General features: G+C 48.3%; 1 protein-coding gene across 1 annotated transcript in view; it reads right to left on the reverse strand.

Moving 5' to 3' along the window:
- SCYL3 (SCY1 like pseudokinase 3) overlaps window positions 1-18,649 on the reverse strand; it is a 121,177-nt gene that overhangs the window by 20,983 nt on the left and 81,545 nt on the right. Inside the window, exon 11 of the mRNA XM_088460531.1 lies at window positions 10,848-11,470. Coding sequence (XP_088316657.1) covers window positions 10,848-11,470 — 623 coding nt within the window. The remainder of the gene's footprint in view (window positions 1-10,847; window positions 11,471-18,649) is intronic.

An 18,649-nucleotide genomic window follows, 5' to 3' on the forward strand; every position in this document is an offset into this window, starting at 1 on the left:
CCTCATAGTCAAATAGGTCATATCACATGGTCTGATCATGCCCCAATTTTTGCAAATATATGTTTTCCTAACATGACTCCTAGACCATGGACATGGCGCTTTAATGAATATTTACTTAGTGATCCTCGTACTAAAACAGATCTTCTTAAAGCCATTACTGAATATGTTGATATCAATGATGCTCCATATGTATCTAAAATAATGGTGTGGGAGGCACATAAGTACGTGATTAGAGGACATTGTATTCAGTTAGGCTCCAGACTAAAAAAAGGAAAAGATGGCTCAACGGCAACAACTTTTGGCCCGTATTAAGTCCCTGGAAACATCCCATAAATCTTCTTTAGATGAGTCTACATTATGAGATCTTACTGAAGCGAGACAGGCCCTTAATCAGCTTCTCCAAGATAAAACTAAATTAGATCTACAGAAATGCAGACATAAATTTTACCAATGGGGAAATAAACCTGGCAAAATGCTTGCCGGAGCACTAAAAACTCAGAGGTTACAATCTTATGTCTCTACTGTTCGGGACTCCGGGGGGAACTCTGTCCATACATTTCCCCAAATTGCAGCCGCCTTTCAAAATTGTTACATGAAAATTTTTAATTTACGAAAGGAACAAATCACCTAATAATCCCTTATCACATCAGGAGGCGGTCAGAAACTATCTATCCTCGGTCGACTTTCCACAAATTGAGGAGAGTGATTTGACCTCTCTTGATTGCCCCTTTACTTATGAGGAACTAGATTTAGATCTGTCAAATACCCCAGTTGGAAAAAGCCCTGGCCCAGATGGCTTCCCTGTAAGCTATTATAAGGCGTTTCGATCTATACTTTTGCCACTTATTTTGAAAGCTTGTAATGAGGTGTCCGACAGGGTGGGTTTTTCTCCTCAGACTCTTGAGGCCCATATTTCAATAATCCCCAAAGAGGGAAAAGACCCAGCCCAATCTGCAAGCTATAGGCCTATTTCTTTATTAAATAATGACTTAAAATTATATGCTAAAATGCTGGCAAATAGGTTGAGTTTCCTTCTCCCTGGTTTGATACATGGAGACCAAGTGGGATTTGTTCGGGATAGGGAAGCTAAAGACAATACCTCTAAGATCATTGATATAATCCATCATGTCAAAGGTACTAGGTCCCCCTGTTATTCTTCTATCAACGGATGCAGAGAAGGCCTTTGACAGTGTAGATTGGCAGTTCATGGAAGGTCTTCTTCGGTATATGGGGTTAGGCTCTCACTGTCTCCACCATATTTTGGCCCTTTATCATTTTCCTACTGCCAGAGTGCGGGTCAATGGGGCCCTCTCAGTTCCTTTCCCGATTAACAATAGCACACATCAAGGTTGCCCACTATCTCCCCTTATATTTGTGCTCTGCATGGAGGCATTGGCGAGGGCTATCCGGTGTAACAAGGATTGGAGACCATGAATACAAATTGGCACTATTTGCCGACGATCTCCTTGCTACCATCTCTGCGCCAGTGACCTCTCTCCCTGCCCTCATGCATGAGTTTAATAGATTCAGTGAGGTCTCTAATTTTAAATTCAATTACTCCAAGTCTATAGCAATGAATATATCATCCCCCGACAGTACTGTGACAGGTCTTAGGAACGCATTTCCCTTTATTTGGACTTCTTCTAGTCTTTATTATTTGAAGGGGATAGAAGAACACCCAAATATTTATTTGTACCAACTATATTTTCCCCCTCTTATTAAACAATTTAAGGCAGATTTTCAAAGATGGTCTCTATTGAAACTGTCCTGGTTGGGTAGGATTAACACGGTTAAGATGTCTATTTTACCTAAGGTCTTATATTTGTTGCAAGTGTTACCTATTACAATACCAGTCTCCTTTTTTAAGGAATTACAATGTCTAGTAGGTCACTTTGTTTGGGGTTTGGGTCGGCCCAGACTGTCACAAGCTGTATTGGCTCAAAGTCGCTCAAAAGGTGGTCTTCAGCTACCTCATTTTCTTAATTATTACTATGTGGTACACTTGGCCAGGATTGTTGAAATGTCTAGAATATCTGAAATTTAACAATGGACGCTTATAGTGGGTCATACAGTCGGTAAACCTTCCCATGTACTCCCTTGGATTGTCAAATGTCCGTCTCTATCTCACCGACACTAGGTCCCACTCTTCGTTGTTGGAACAAATTTAGGAACTCCCCTTTGTTTAGCCCATGCACTTCATTACCTATTCCACTGGTAGGTAACCCGGATTTTCCCCCAGGTCTTACGGCCTCTAACTTATCTAGTTGGTCCACAGCGGGTATTACACGTCTATCCCACTTAGTTTCAACTGGTGGAATGCGATCCTTTACAGATCTCCAACAACTGTATCAATTCCCATTCCGTTCATTTTGGGTTTATCTCCAATTAAGACACTATATTACTTCTCTTAATACTGGTGGTTCTCGCTGGATCCCGACTAAGTTTGAAGCTCTATGTATAACAGAAGATCCGCCAAGGCACCATATTTCTTTAATATATCAATTATGTCTTGAATGTTCCAATCCATCTATACCTTCTTATGTTTCTGCTTGGCATGATGAATTGGGAAGGGAACTAACGGAAGACCAGTGGTCACGAATATTTAGTTTTACTTTTGCTAGTTCCTCCTCACTCCAACTTTTGAAAACTCAATACAAGATTTTGGCTAGGTGGTATAGGTGCCCTGTTCACATTCACCGGATGTTCCCAAATCTATCTAATTTATGCTGGCGTTGTAAACAAGCAGTAGGCACTCCTCTCCATATTTTTGGCAATGCCCAATAATAGCTGACTTTTGGAGGAAGGTTCGACAGATATCGGAATTGATCACTGGTCTTCCTTTATCTGATAAACCGGAGTTTTGGTTACTAACTTTATCAGACCTTCCTGTCTCCATATACAAAAAAATCCTTGTTACGTCATCTGGTGAATGCTGCAAGGGCTACTGTACCGTGTTATTGGAGATCTTCGATTTGTCCCCCTATCTCTCGATGGTTTCAGAGAATAGATCAGTATATGTTTATGGAAGATCTCTCCTCTTTGAAATCATCTCCCTCAGATTTTACAACTACTTGGCATGACTGGCTGAACTTTAAAGAGTTTTCTGAAAACAAAATATATATCTCAACACCTCTTAGGACATAGCAACCTTTTTTTTTTTTTTTTCTCTTCTTCTCCCCATAATTTTTCTTTTATGTATACTTTTTCCTTCACAATTTTTATATATTTTACTTTATCAATTATGTTTCTTTTTATTTTATTTAGTAATGTTCGAAAATACGATTAAATACTAGTCAATCTGGGACTTTTTTTTTTTTCTCTTTTTTTACTCCATGTTTTGTGACTATATTGGTCCATTGAATTTGTATTGTTATTTGTACTTATTTGGCGTTTAGGTAGGCCGTTGTAGGCCATATATGTACTATGCTATTTTTTTATTTCAATAAAAACAGATTATACAAAAAAAAAAAAAGACCTTACGGTTTCATATGTCCCATTAAGGCTGCTTAGACATGATCTGAACATTCACAAAACCTATTGATTTTCTGCCACTCAAACTTCAACAAGCAATGAAATTACAATCATTAAGGCTGACGCCTTAATGGACGTGTTCCTTGCGCAATACAGATATGGTATGCCATCACACCCTGTGGTTAACGGCAGATTCAGCACTCTCACAGAATGACATTGCTATCACTCACAAAATGGTGGAGCTGCTAATTCACAGAATTGTGTGCTAATTGGAATACACACATGCAGTCTATGCAACTGAGGTCTGAGCAGTTATGTGGCTCCCACATCCCACTCAGTGCCCACAATCTTCCCATTTGATCACCAAAACAATCTCACTGGCTTCCAACATCCTTCTCAATGCATACATTTATCTCATTTAGAATACACATTCAGCTCCCTTATTTTTAAAAATATCATACTCTGTCTATGCATGTACACTTTCTGCCCCTATATGCCTCCATGCTGCTATATATTCCCCAATCCCTACTGCTGTGTGGTCTCCCAAATGCGATAGTCTGTGTTCCCTCATCCGCACCAATGTTTTTTCCCAGCCACACCGCCCTGCATCTTTGCCTTCTCCACAGCCATGCTGCTGTCTTTAGCTCATCTGTGGCACTCTTTTATCCTACATCTGCACTACTCTGGTCCCCCAACCGTGCAACTCTGACTCTCCCCACCACCCGCACCACTCTGTTTTCCTCCCCATCCACACCAATCTGTCTTCCCCAATCCCTATTGCTGTGTGGTCTCCGAACTATGGTAGTCTGTGTTCTCTCATCCGTACCAATCTGTCTTTCTCCATCTGCACTGCCGTGCATCCATGCCACTCTGTTTCCTTCTGCACCACTGCCTTCCCCTAAGCCACACTGCTGTCTTACTTTCCTCTGTAGCACTCTTTCTTCCCCCATGTGCACCACTCTGTCCCCCCCAACTGTGCAACTCTGTCTCCTCTCCCCACCCGCACTACTCTGTCTTTCTACCCATCCACACTAATCTGTCTTCCCCAATCCCTATTGTTGGGTGTTCTCCTATTTGTGCTAGTTTGTGTTTCCTTATCCGCACCAATCTGTCTTTGCCTGTCTTCCCATGTCCATGCCACTCTCTTCCCCCATCCACGTCACTGTTTCCCCCCATCCACACCACCATTCCACTCATCTGCATTACTTTGGCTACCCCCCCCTGTACTGCTTAACCTTCCCTCCTCTACACGCCTTTGTCTCATCTATCCACGCTGCTGTGTCTCCTCCCCCCACCCACACCACTTTTATCCCATCTGCTCTACTCTATTTTCTGCTTTGACCTCAGTTGCATAGACTGCATGTGTGTATTCGAATGAGCACACAATTCTGTAAATTAGCAGCTCCACCATTTTGTGAGTGACAGCAATCTCATTCTGTGAGAGTGCTGAATCTGCCATTAACCACAGGGTGTGATGGCATAGGAACACGTCCATTAAGGCGTCAGGTTCACATCTATCTCAGTGTATGACGATTTAACCCATCAGTCTGTTGTCAAATAATTTTTTTTTGATGTGCCATTACAGCCCAATGTGTCTGCCTGGATATATTAAGGACTGCTCATGCCTAACACATGTTTAGATTTTCTACTACATAGTCAAACAATAGCCTGCAAAGTGGCTATAATTGCGTAACTGAAACAGATACAGCAACCGTAAAAATATGAGATATGGTAAGAACTTACCTTTGTTATCTCTATTTCTACGAAGTCCATAGGGTTCCACAGGATACCTTGGGGTATAGGTGTGACGTCAGTCGCAGGGCACCATAGAGTTAAGCTTTCAGCCTCCCAGGATGCACTAGGGTCCCCCTCCTATACCCCGCCCCCGAGCCAAGGCACCTCAGTTAGTTACCAAGCCATAGGCCGGAGGAGGAGAAGGAAGAGAGAGAAAGAAGATCTGGATTCACACAAGAATCACACTCTCACCAGAGGGAGACGGGAAAATCGGTGACCAGAACAAAGCCCATCTGCAGCACAGGTGCGACAGGGCAGGAGTCCTGTGGAACCCTATGGACTTCGTAGAAATAGAGATAACAAAGGTAAGTTCTTACCATATCTCATATTTTCTACTTCAGGGTCCATAGGGTATCCACAGGATACCTTGGGGATGTCCCAAAGCAGTATCCTTTAAGGGTGGGGACACTCCTGTGCTGAAAGGAGAATCCGCCGCCCGAAGGAAGCATCCTGAGAGGCGAAGGTGTCAAACCTGTAATACCTCACAAAGGTATGGACAGAGAACCACGTAGCAGCCTTGCAGATCTGGACTGCAGAGGCACCACGTCGAGCTGCCCACGAAAGACCCACAGACCTAGTGGAATGAGCCTTCAAAGAAGGAGGAACCGGCAGACCTTCATGAAGATAAGCTTCAGAAATAGCCATACAGATCCAGGCTGCCAAAGCTTGCTTTGAAGCAGGCCAACCCTTTTTACGGAAGCCATAGAGGACAAACAAGGCGTCCGACTTCCTAAACGAAGAAGTGCGGTCAACATAAGTCCTTAAGGCCCGCACAACATCCAAAGTGGCCTCACCCACTGAAAGACCAGGTGAGTTAAAGGCCGGAACAACTATTTCCTCGTTAACATGAAACTGGGAAACAACTTTGGGAAGAAATTCAGGCCGAGTGCGGAGCACTGCCCTGTTCCCATGAAAAATCAAGAAAAGGGGTCTACAAGAGAGAGCCCCTAAATCAGTAACACGTCTGGCCGAAGCTATGGCCAGTAGGAAAACAGTCTTAGCTGTTAGCCATTTAAGATCCACTGAGCCCAGTGGTTCAAACGGCGGTCCCTGGAGAGCCCTCAGGACCACAGCCAAATCCCAAGGCGCCACAGGTGGAAAAAAGGGCGGCTGAATGCGGAGAACATCTTGCATAAAGGTGCGCACATCCGGGATTGTAGCAATCCTACGGTGAAACCAGACAGACAGGGACGAAACCTGTACCGTCAAAGAAGCAAGGCGAAGCCCATGATCTAGTCCCGCTTGTAGGAAGGCAAGTAAGAAGCAAGGCGAAGCCCATGATCTAGTCCTGCTTGTAGGAAGGCAAGTATCCTAGACAGACGAAACTCCCGCGGTGCATAACCTCTCGGTCGACACCATTGGAAGAACGTATGCCACACGCGATGGTATATCCTCGCGGACGACGGTTTCCGAGCTCGCAACATGGTACGCACCACAGAGCTGGAAAACCCCCTGGACCTCAACATGGCTGTCTCAACAGCCACGCCGTCAAAGACAGCCGAGCCAGGTCCGGGTGAAGATAAGGACCCTGCGACAGAAGGTCCGGTCGTAGCGGCAACCGCAGAGGACTGTCCCCGGACAGACCCTGAAGGTCTGAGAACCAGTGCCGTCTAGGCCACGCGGGAGCTATCAACAGGAGCGTCCCTCCTTCCTGTTTGAATTTCCGGATTACCCGTGGAAGAAGGGAAACCGGAGGAAACAGGTATGCGAACCGGAACGTCCACCGGACGGACAGAGCATCCACCAGAGATGCCTCTTCGTCTCTTGTGCGAGACCCGTACACCGGCAACTTGTTGTTGTGCCGGGACGCCATGAGGTCGATCTCTGGAAGACCCCACCTGTCCACCAGCAGTTAAAAAACGTCAGGGTGCAGGGACCATTCCCCCGGATGAACGTCCTGGCGACTTAGAAAGTCCGCCTCCCAATTTAGCACTCCCGGGATGAAGACCGCTGATATGGCCGGAAGATTGAGCTCCGCCCATACCAGGATCCGAGACACCTCTACGAGAGCCGCCCGACTTCGGGTTCCTCCTTGCCTGTTTATGTAGGCCACGGTGGTAGCGTTGTCCGACTGGACCTGCACCGGACGACCCTGGAGAACCCGATGTGCCTGCTGGAGAGCATTGAAGACCGCACGGAGTTCCAAGATATTTATTGGAAGCTCCGCTTCTGTCGTCGTCCACCTGCCCTGGAATAAGTGTGGAAGGAGCTCCGGAGATCCTGCCACTAATAACAGGTCGTCCAAGTACGGCAACATGCGGACTCCCTGCAGCCGCAGAGAAGCCGCCATGACCGCCATCACCTTGGTGAACACACGCGGTGCTGTCGCCAGGCCAAAAGGTAACGCCCGAAACTGAAAGTGGTCGCTGCGGATTGCAAACCTGAGGAACTGTTGATGGCGCAAAAGAATAGGGACATGCAGGTAAGCGTCCTGTATGTCCAATGACACCATGTAGTCCCCAGGTTCCAGCGCCAGAATGATGGACCGTAGGGTCTCCATCCAAAACTTCGGCACCCACAAAGACTTGTTGAGAGCTTTGAGGTTGAGAATCGGACGATACGACCCATTGGGTTTCTGTACCAAAAAAAGATTGGAATAGAAACCCTGGCCCCTCTGGGAGAATGGAACAGGCACTATAACTCCATCCTGGAGCATAGTGTGCAAGACCTTCCGCAGCTCCGTGGCCTTGTTCCGGTCTGATGGTAGACCCGTGGTGAAAAATCGAGCCGGGGGTCTGTGCCGGAAAGAGAGGGCGTACCCGTGGGAGACCACCTTGAGAACCCAAGTGTCTGTCGTGGTGACCGACCAACACCGGGCGAACTGCAGCAGGCGGCCTCCCACTTTGGGATCCCCCAAAGGGAGGCCCGGACCGTCAGGCTACAGGCTTGTCATCTGGCTTAGGGGCCGGACGTCTGGTACTCCATGCCTGCTTCCGGGGCTTGGCCGATTTCTTGAGACCAGCCTGTCGGGGAAAAGACTGTGGTTTGGGCCTGCCCTGGGCCCTATAAGACCGAAAGGACGATGGTCCTGAACCAGAAGGAACCATGGCCGACGGGAGACATGCCGATTTGGCTGCCGCCAGCGTGGCCACAATCTTGTCCAGATCTGGACCGAAGAGAACTTCTCCGTTAAAAGGGCAACGCCTCCAAACCCTTTTTGGAGTCAGCATCCGCCTTCCAAAATCGCAACCACAAGGTGCGACGAGCAGCCACCGCTGCTGAAGAAATTCGAGACACCAGTGTACTAATGTCTAAGGCCGCCTCGTTGATATAAGTGGCCGAAACACGGAGATTACCAATCAACTCAGTTTGTTCGGCCGGACAGTCAGAATCAAAGGACGCCTCCAATGAATCCGCCCAGCACTCCATCGCTCTGGCAACCCAGCAAATGGCCATAGCCGGCCGCGCTGCCCCCCCCCCCCCCCGCAAGGGAATAAGCGGACTTCAGGCAGATCTCCACCTTGCGGTCCGTAGCATCCTTAAGGGAGGACATGGATGGCATCGGCAATGTGGCACTACGGACAAGACGTGTCACATGAGAATCCACCTGTGGAGGGGATTCCCACTTAGCAAAATAATTATCCGTGAACGGATAAGCCACTGCCAGGCGCCTCTGCGGCTGGTATCGCTTGCCAGGCTGTTTCCACGCCTCCTCTAAATGGTCCATTAACTGACCCGAAAGAGGAAAGACTGTGGCGTCACCCATCACATCCTTAACAAAGGCATACTTGGATTTAGCAGCTGGGGGAACTTCACCTCAATCACCAAGAATGTGCGGACTGCCCGAATAAGTCCAGGAATATACACCTTGGACCTAGCGTCAGCGTCCTTAGTATGGAGAGGTTCCTGATTGTAAGGATACAGAATCTCCCCATCATCAGACGTTCCTTTGTCATCCTCATAAGGAGCCGACAGAGACGCCACCGGTCGTTTGTGGCCGCATCACAGCCTCCCCCTGCAACACATCCGACAAGTGCTGTACAGAACTCGTCAGGGAGTTAACCCACGCCGGCTCCTGAGAAACCGGGAGAGGGGAAATAGGGAGACTGTGGGGTACCACCAATTGTCTTGGGAAACCCTGCATGGGTGACGACACCACTGACTGCTGGGACAAACCCATCTGCGTAAACGCGGGCTGCGGAGCTAACTGGCCCACTAAGGTTGTAAGCGCCTGAGCGAAACAAGCCCAGGGCGGCTCCTGTACCGGTGCTGTAACCGTAATAGGCCGCGCCATTGACAAACACTGCCGGCAGAGGCCCTCCGCGCTATCGTCCCCCTCCGCTAAAGGTACTTTACACGTAGTACACTGTAGCCGGAGAGGAAAATCACTTTCAGACATGATGGTACCAAGTATGTGACCCCTCTCACCAATTGTTTTTTAAAGAGGCGAGAGACCACCCTGCAGCACCGCACCGCAAGGGCTTAGCAGAAAGAACAGGGACAGTAATAAAGCTGACAGTCAGAATAGAAGATACAGGCAGCAGCGCTAGCACAGTCACATACAATGCAAAGAAAATCAATTCCTGCACTAACCAGCGCTGTTCAATCAACTACGCAGACACAGAGTCTGGTAGGACACAGCGCTGCATACACAGACCTGACCACAGCGGAGGAGAGGTATGCAGGGGGACCCAGACCACGATGCTTCCGTCCAGGCTTCCAGCAGCGTTCACCATGCGTTCAGGGAGATGGCCGCCGAGGAGCAGAGAGGAGGCTGGCCTGGGGGAGGAGCGCTGCCACAGGGCCAGTCGGCAGAGTGCAGAGAGGGCTGTGTGAAGCGGGGGAGGCGCCGGCTGTGAGACAGGGAAGGCGCGCTCCCCTGGCATGCATTTAACCCCCGGGACGCCGCAGTGCTACCACTCTGCTGCAGTCCGCTGTCCCTGGGGGGTAGTGGAAGCGCAGGTTCTTACCTGGCTCCACGCTGCAGCCAGTCCCCAGGGAGCCCCCTGCCTGGGGACTCTGGACCATGTAACAGCGGGGACCCCGCTGCTTACCTTGCAGTCCCCCTTGATTCCGGCCATGGTCCGGAACATCTGGGGTCACCGCTAGCTGTGACCCCAGATGCTCACCAGCATCCCCGGATCGGTACCGGCGTTCTGGTACCGGCGGGGGTGTAGGGAAGACAGCATGGACGTCAGGACTGACTGTCCATGCTGTACATCCAGATGTGCAGCCACAGCTGCATGCAGTAAAGCTTCAGGGGCTCTTCTTAGCCCCCACTCCAACAGGTGCACCCAACTCCGGCCGGGCACCAAACTAAACTGAGGTGCCTTGGCTCGGGGGCGGGGTATAGGAGGGGGACCCTAGTGCATCCTGGGAGGCTGAAAGCTTAACTCTATGGTGCCCGATGACTGACACACCTATACTCCAAGGTATCCTGTGATACCCTATGGACCCTGAAGTAGAAATACCAATAAATGGCTCCTAATCTAAGTAAGTGTATAATTACTGCAGAAAGTTTGTACTGCCAAACGCTCCGAATATCAGCCCATTCATCATCATTTCATCTCACATTCTGGAAACCTGGCCTGGTGTCTGACCAAACGCTGCAAATAAACATTAGAAATAACAGAATATTTTACCTCTGCAACTTCGGTGGCCGCAAACTTAGATGAAAACGTAGTTGTATGTTTTCTAGCTGGATCTGGCTCAGAATCCATTATATTTCCAGGCTGTTCGTGGTATCCAAGAGTAGAAAAAGCAGAGGAAAGTTTAATTTCTGGTGTCATGTCAGCAAACCAGTCCAGCTCTATGTCTCTGCCTTTGTTCTTAACCTTTATTGTGAATTCTTCTCCCAAACTGTACCCAGAATCTGACTTCTTTTCTGGGGCTTTTTCTTGTACAGGGTTTGACAATATTAATGCTGGATTAGACACTTCATTCTGTTTGATGGCATTCCAACTAGTTGCAATACTGCTCAAACTAGGAGCTGTAAATCTGCTGTCTTCTGCATTTACTGCCTTGTTTGAAACATTATTGGCCAAAGTTTCAGGACTATCCCTGGATAAACTAAAGTCCACCCATTGCTCAGATTCTGGTTTGTCTTTGATTGCTGGTGTCTTTTGCAGTAGGATAACGGCTTTCTCACTTGTGAAACCTTCAGATTCATTCCAGTCTGGCCAATCTTCTGGCAATTTGTGTACATTCTCATAGTTTGTTAGGAGAGACTTTTGGAGTCCAGAAACACCATTCATCGAGTGATACTCTGAAAAAGTATCAAGTAACAAAGAAAAGATCATGTTAAATGCAACTGTAGAGCTCCAGATGGTTTCAAGTCAAAAAATGAAATGAAACATTATATTTTGTTTTTAACCACGTTTAAATTGACTTTCCTTATTAACTTCTTACAGTTTAATGTGGTTTCTCATGTGTTTGACAAACCCACTTTAGTATATATTGATTTTTGTAACTTTCATAACTAGCACTAATCACTGGTAACTTCTAATTTAGAATAAGAATTATTTTGAATAGATTATTTCACATTTATGTACCATTAGAACTGCTTAATTGTGGTGCTAACTTAGACAGAGGTGTGCATTTTAGGGCAAGGGGAGGCAAACTGGTGACAAGGAGCTATATTGTATGGTTATTCACCATATGAAGTGTGAGCCTATGGGAAATAAACTGTACTTTCACTCTAATAGCTAAAGTTATTGGTAAACCTACTACACAAACACAGATATCCAACAGGTACACAACGTACAAAACAAGACAGGGGATTAAGGCCCTGATTCAGAGCCGGACGCTCTGACCAGAGCGCTCGCTCTGAATCAGGGCCCACCTCCATTAATATGGAGCGTCCTCCTGGACGCTCGTATAGCTGTGGGTCACCACCCACAGCATATACGAGCATGCAGGATGATGGTCGCGATGGTCTTGACCATCGCGACCATCGAAACTGCGAGCAGAAGCCTGCGGTTGAGTTTTTCAACCGCAAGGCCAGGAGTGATTTTGGCTCTATCAGAGCCAAAATCACTCCCACTGACATCACTAGTGATGTCAGTGGGGCTGGCTTCAGACGGTAGGCGTTCCCTTGGGAACGCCTCCGTCTGGCAGGCACGCCCACCAAAGGGGGCGTGCTGTCAGTCAACATCGACAGCACGCCCCCTTTGATGAGACACTACGAGCGAAGGAAAGTCCTTCGCTCGTCGCGTCTCGCGCATGCGCACGACGGAGGGAGCTCCGTCGTGCGCATGCGCAGTGCAGACCATCGACCCACTTGCGAGCGGACAGCCGCTCGCGAGTGGGTCTGAATGAGGGCCTAAGAGTCTAACAATATAAAATGTTTAATACATTAAAATGATATCTCCCATACCTTCTCTCTCAAAAAATAAACTGTATAGCTCCTGTATTGGATGTGTGCTTACTCTGAAAATAATTTATTGTGTAAGTAAATATCTTTTTCAAGCCCCCAGTATTCCATTGTCATAGTTACTGACAAACTGTTGGCAAATGTTCCATTGAAAGGGAGTGTGAAAGGCAGCTACACTAGCAGCCTTTTTGTTGCAGCCATCACTAAACTTAAAGGTGCGTACACACTCAACGATATTTTGTATTTGTCCGATTTCGACGCATTGGAACGACAAATCGTGTAAAATATGTCCAAATCGGGTGTCCACTCACGATCACGATGCAGATGCGTGTCCCCGCGGGACGAACTTCGCGTCTTCAGATCTTGCCTACTGCAGGCAAGATCTGACAATCTTGTTACAAAGATTCAGGTCGTTTGTCAGATCGTTTGTCAGATTGGACAGTTTATGCAAGATATCGCTTGTCTGGGAGTGCAGGGTAGTTTGCCGAGGGAGTTGAAGGGAAATTGTTGACGACATTGCATCTTTTGCAAGTAGTCTAGCATGTAGGCACCTTAACAGTTGGTCCTTAACAGTTGATAGAACCTGAAAATTTCAGACACTTACTATAGTGTATCATCATCTTTAACGAACAATGGGGGAAAATAAACTGCGTGATGTTCAGATTGCAACGAAAACAGTCAGGTGAAGGCACTATTTACAGTATCTTGGCTCATTTATCATAGCATCCCATAGGGGTGTACAGGAAAATAAGGGAGATTACATAACGTAGTAAACATTAATAAGCGCAGCCGCATATAGCAGGGATGCCTGGCAGCACATTGCTCAGAGTTTAATCACCCCCCCCCCCCCCCCTCCCCTTATGAGTCACATCAGTGGTCGGAGGATCTATCCTGGTTGCTGGCGTTCATCACATGTAGTGTGCAGAGACTTTAAGTGATCATCTGTTTCTTAGGTGTCGTCAGGTTGTTGGATTCCTTGATTGCTTATTATTCCAAACCTGATTCTATTTGGGTCACATGTTCTGAACTTCCTATGGATCACAGACCTCTAGTATAAAGCCTGTTACTAACTATGCCTCATTGTCTGTGCAACATTACTTTCAGGTTTTCCTTGGACTCCTGCCAGATCCCCGCTGTGCCTGGTGTATGCTGTGGACCTCGCTACATTCCTGCTCGTGTTCCGGTTCAAGTTCTGATACAGGTTAACAGCTGCACTACAGAGCTCAGCATTGCCACTGTCTTTCCGTTGTTATCCTGCTCTATTATTGCTTTTCCATTCTACGCTACACTATTTGGTTTACTTGTTATAATTGACTCATACGGACACTGGGGTTGCTTCTTCTACAGTTGTCAACTGCACCGTTACAGTCTATCCTCATCGGAACCCCATCACATCGCAGGGGCTCAACCCTGCTCCGGATCCTCATCCTTCCGCAGGGCTCAACCCTGCTCCGGACCCTCATCCTGCCGCAGGGCTCAACCCTGCTTCGGACCCCCATCCTGCCGCAGGGCTCAACCCTGCACCGGACCTCCATCCTGCCGCAGGGCTCAACCCTGCACCGGACCTCCATCCTGCCGCAGGGCTCAACCCTGCTCCGGACCTCCATCCTGCCGCAGGGCTCAACCCTGCACCGGACCTCCATCCTGCCGCAGGGCTCAACCCTGCACCGGACCTCCATCCTGCCGCAGGGCTCAACCCTGCACCGGACCTCCATCCTGCCGCAGGACTCAACCCTGCTCCGGACCTCATCCTGCCGCAGGGCTCAACCCTGCTCTGGACCTTCATCACATCTCAGGGCTCAACCATGCTCCGGACCCTCATCACGTCTAAGGGCTCAACCCTGTTCTGAATCTTCATTACGTCTCAGGTCTTAACCTCATCCGGATCTTGTTACATCTTAGGGCTCAACCCTGTTCCGGACCTCCATCGCGATATAGGGCTCAACCCTGTTATTGACCTCCATTCTATCCTGAGGCCCTAGCCTCGTGTCGGACTCAGGAAACTCTTGATGCCTCAAGAAAGAGCGCCAGTGTCCCCCATGGACCAAAATCCTTGGTCCAATCAACATAAGTGCAAAGAACCCGGTACACGTCCAGTGTGAGCAGAGATGGACCAGAGTCAGTAGAATCAAAGGTTGAAAGAGAAGGGACCACAATCTCCTGATTGATATGGAAATGTGATACTAACTTCAGGAGATGTACAGAGGACAGCACAATCAGGATGGAGCACAAAGCACCTAGGTCAGAGACTCTTTGGGCTGAAGCAACAGCTAAGCTTATCCACGTCAGCCAACGCAGAACAATAGAATCCAACAGTTCAAAAGGGAGAGGGCCTAAACCTGTACCTTTAGGAAGCACGGCGAAGGCCCAGATACAAACCCGCCCTTAAGAAAGACAAAGATTCCCAACCGCAGGCAGAACACCAATCAAAATATGCTTGCCATACACGATTATAGATCCTTACAGAGGAAGGTTTTCAGGTGGAGAATGGTCGGATAACCAAATCTGAGAAACCCTTCGCATTTAGGATTGAGGTTTAAATAGCTACCCCGTCACAGCACGACGGCGAATATCTGAATGAAGATATGGCCCTGGTAGAGAAGATCCAGCGGGAGAGGGGGGGGGGGTGCAATGGAGAGACATCCACCAAGTGGATCCACCAAGAAGGCTCCCAGGTCCTTGGAGCGGGACAGGTTTGGACAGCCCCAGCGACAGATCAGCATCTGAAAAACGTTGGGTTGCAGAGAAGACTTGCCTGAGTGAATGTTCTGCCTGCTGATTGACAGGCTGACATTTAAGGGCCGGTGTTCCCGGAATAGGGGGCATGTCCGCCCCATTTTCCGGGTGTGGCAAGGCCAGGGGCTGCGTCTTGGCTTACTCAGCTGGCGGCATGACGCAGTCTACCATTGCGACAGATGGTCGCAATGATGATCCCGGCCTGTGACCTCATACACCTCCTGCTGCATTTGCATGTTTGCAAGGATGGAATTGCAATGCTGTGTAGCTTTGCAATTTTGTCCAGTACTGAATCACCACACTGGAAACATGACTGGCAGGCTCGCCTACCAAACTGTTCACCTGGCCTAAAAGGTGTGACTGCGGCGATGGCTCCCCAGCCGCCAAGGGTGGCGTACGTGGTTAGAAGATCCTGGATCAAGAATAGGTGACCCTTGTCTAGATGAGATGACTGGAGCCACCACAGGAGAGTGCATTTGTCGGACCTCTCTCAGGACAAAACGAATGTCTGGGTTTTGATATGCAGGGGAGAGCGGTTCCACAGCTGCAAAAGTTCCATATGCTGCGACCGGGAATTAAATTGTGCATATTCCGCCATGTCGAAGGTAAAGTCCAGTTTTCCCAGAACTCGCATACAGAAATGTATCGAGACTCTGTGCTGGTGGAGAAAAAAAAAAGTTTGACGAGGAACTGAAGGGATATCAACTTGTTCCGAGGAAAGAAAACCCTACAAACTCTGGAATCCAGGAAAGCACCCAGGTGGAGCATTTCCTAAGACAGGCTGATTGATCAGCCAGCTGTGTGACTGCAACAAGGCCACGGGGAGACACAGCTACTCTTGAAGAATGTCTGGAAACTGGGCTAATAGAAGAAAGTAATCTAGGTACGGCAGAATTCCGATTCCTCTGCGACAAAGGTCAGCCGACCATCATGGCCATGATCTAGTGAACACCCGAAGTGCCGTCGAAAGGCCAAAGGGCAAGGCCCGAAATTAAAAAAGGTCCCTAAGGACAACCACCCGTAGAAACCGCTGATGAAACTCCCGGAAAGGTACTTGTAAGTAGGCGGCCTGAATATCCAATAAAGCCATGTAATCGCCCGGCTCCATGGCCTGCATGATGGAGCGAAGTGACTCCATTCTGAATCTGGGAACCCTGAGAAACAGGTTGAGTGTCTTCAAGGTGAGGATGGGCCAGAAGAAACCATCTGGTATTTGGAATGAGGAACAGACTTGAATAAAAACCTCCCCCTCTCTGGGGAAGGGGAACTAGGTCTATCAGATCGGAGGCTAATAGAGGCCTGATGGGGGTCCCGGAGGGTGGCCACCTTTCCGACATAGACTGGTTACTGGGGTGGGGGGGGGGTGAAAAGAACTGAGCTGGAGGGCTTTCCGGAAAGGTCAAAAAGTATCCTTGGGACACGATGCCCCTTACCTAGGCATCCGAGATTGTGTCCAGCAAGACACTGGCATAGTGCAGGAGACAGCCACTCACACTGGGAAATCCCAGACGAGGACCCATCCAGTCATGCCGCAGGCTTATCGGCTAGAGATTGGCCATCAGGCGTGGTCAGGCCACCGCCACTGAATTTGGGACTTTTGGGGGGGGGGGGGGGGGGGGGGGGAAGAGCCCTGAGCTCTAGAATAGGAGAATCTTTTGGATCTTGGAGCCGCTGAGGGAAGGAAAGCCATTTTGGATGCTGTCACAGTAGTGATAATCTTATCCAGCTCGGGACCAAACAGAACCTCACCAGCGAAGGGGAGAGGCTCCAGAGCCTTTTTGGACTTGCACCAAACCCTGGACCGATTGCGACAACCCTTGAATCCAAGCTGGTTCCGAGACGGTCGGTTGCTGGTCCCCGGTAGCTGGGTGAGAAGAGGTCAGTTGAGGTCCGTTGGAAGTGGCTAGCCGAGTCCACAACTTCCGCATGGCAAGTGGCAACGAGGCTGCCCACGCAGGTTCCTGTGGGGTCAGCACTTCTGAGAGAGACTCATCCTGTGACTCCACAGAACACCAGTCACAAAAGCCAGTGTGATCCGGAGCCAAGCATGAAAAATTTCTTTACAGGCTTTGCAGCACAGGAGCACTCCTGGGAAACCTTTGCAGAGGTGCCTTTGGAGGACATAGTGTCGCTGTAAATGTAAAGACACAAAGTATACAAACTAATTGACGTGTACGTGTGGAGGTAAGAGCACTGAACTGAGAATTAATAAAAGAATAAGTGGTCTAGTGGAACTAAATTACTGTAAGCCCCAAGTACAGTGTAGTGATACAAATAAGTAGGTATAGTGAGAAAATCAACTGCTAAATTAACTAACTAATGTAGGCAGTAATGTGCTATAATGCAGTCCAGTAGCTGGCAAACATTACTAGACAAGTATAGATAAGAGCAATAATAACTTGAGCTTTTTATAAGAAAACTAACAGCCAGTTATTTTACAGTGAAGCAAGCAAAACTAAACTAGCAACAGACACAGAGACACAGTTGAAGTGCTCAGAACAAGTATAAATAAATATAACAGGCACAATAGTCCCAACCACCAACAACAATAGGTGAGGAAGGGGATTAGAAAAAACCTGGCACTACAAGAGTGAGGTACATAGGAGACAGGAGGTCCTCTCTCCAGGCAGGTAGCTTAGTGTTGTAAGATGGCTGGAGGAGCCTTTGGTGGGGAGAACAGGACAAGAACCAATCAAACGGTGGGGATGGAGAGAACAAGGGGAAGGCTCCACCCATTTCTGGTCAACCCTAGGGACTTGCCACCTAATAATGGCGCCCATGTTACAGTCGTGTCCCTAGTGGTCTAGCAGTAACAGAGAACTGTGCATCTGATCCAGTACCGCTGGCGGCATTAGCCACTATAAGCCTGGCTCCCCATGGAGTGAGGAGCCGTTTACCTGTCCCTACGTCCAGCCGCGGCTCTCCCTTATGCTTTGGAGGTGGTCGGTGACACTGACTCAGTTGTCAGTGCGCCAGCCGCCAAAGCAGCCCTGAAAAAAAGAGCCTTCCTTAAGGCACCGAGAAAACTGGCTTCCCGTGCTTCAAGTGGGGTATAGGGGAGGAGAAGCCTGTGCTGCTTACAAAGAAGTTAAGTCCTTGGTGCTCGGGCTCCTGCAGCTCCACCTATACATACATTCTAGTGTCCCCCCAAAAATTCAGTTAAACAGAAATAGTTTACTTTGTGCAAAGTTCCTATAAAGTATATGATCTTGTTTACATTTCATTTTCTTCGTGAAAATACCTTAATATTGCTAAACCTATTACTTAGAAATCCAAATAGAATACATAAACTTTAGATTTAAAATTTACAACATGCATATGTAATGGCAAAAAAAA

The sequence above is a fragment of the Taudactylus pleione genome, unplaced genomic scaffold (genome assembly GCF_031769625.1).
Source record: "Taudactylus pleione unplaced genomic scaffold, aTauple2 ptg000048l, whole genome shotgun sequence".
Classification (NCBI taxonomy): Eukaryota; Metazoa; Chordata; class Amphibia; order Anura; family Myobatrachidae; genus Taudactylus; species Taudactylus pleione.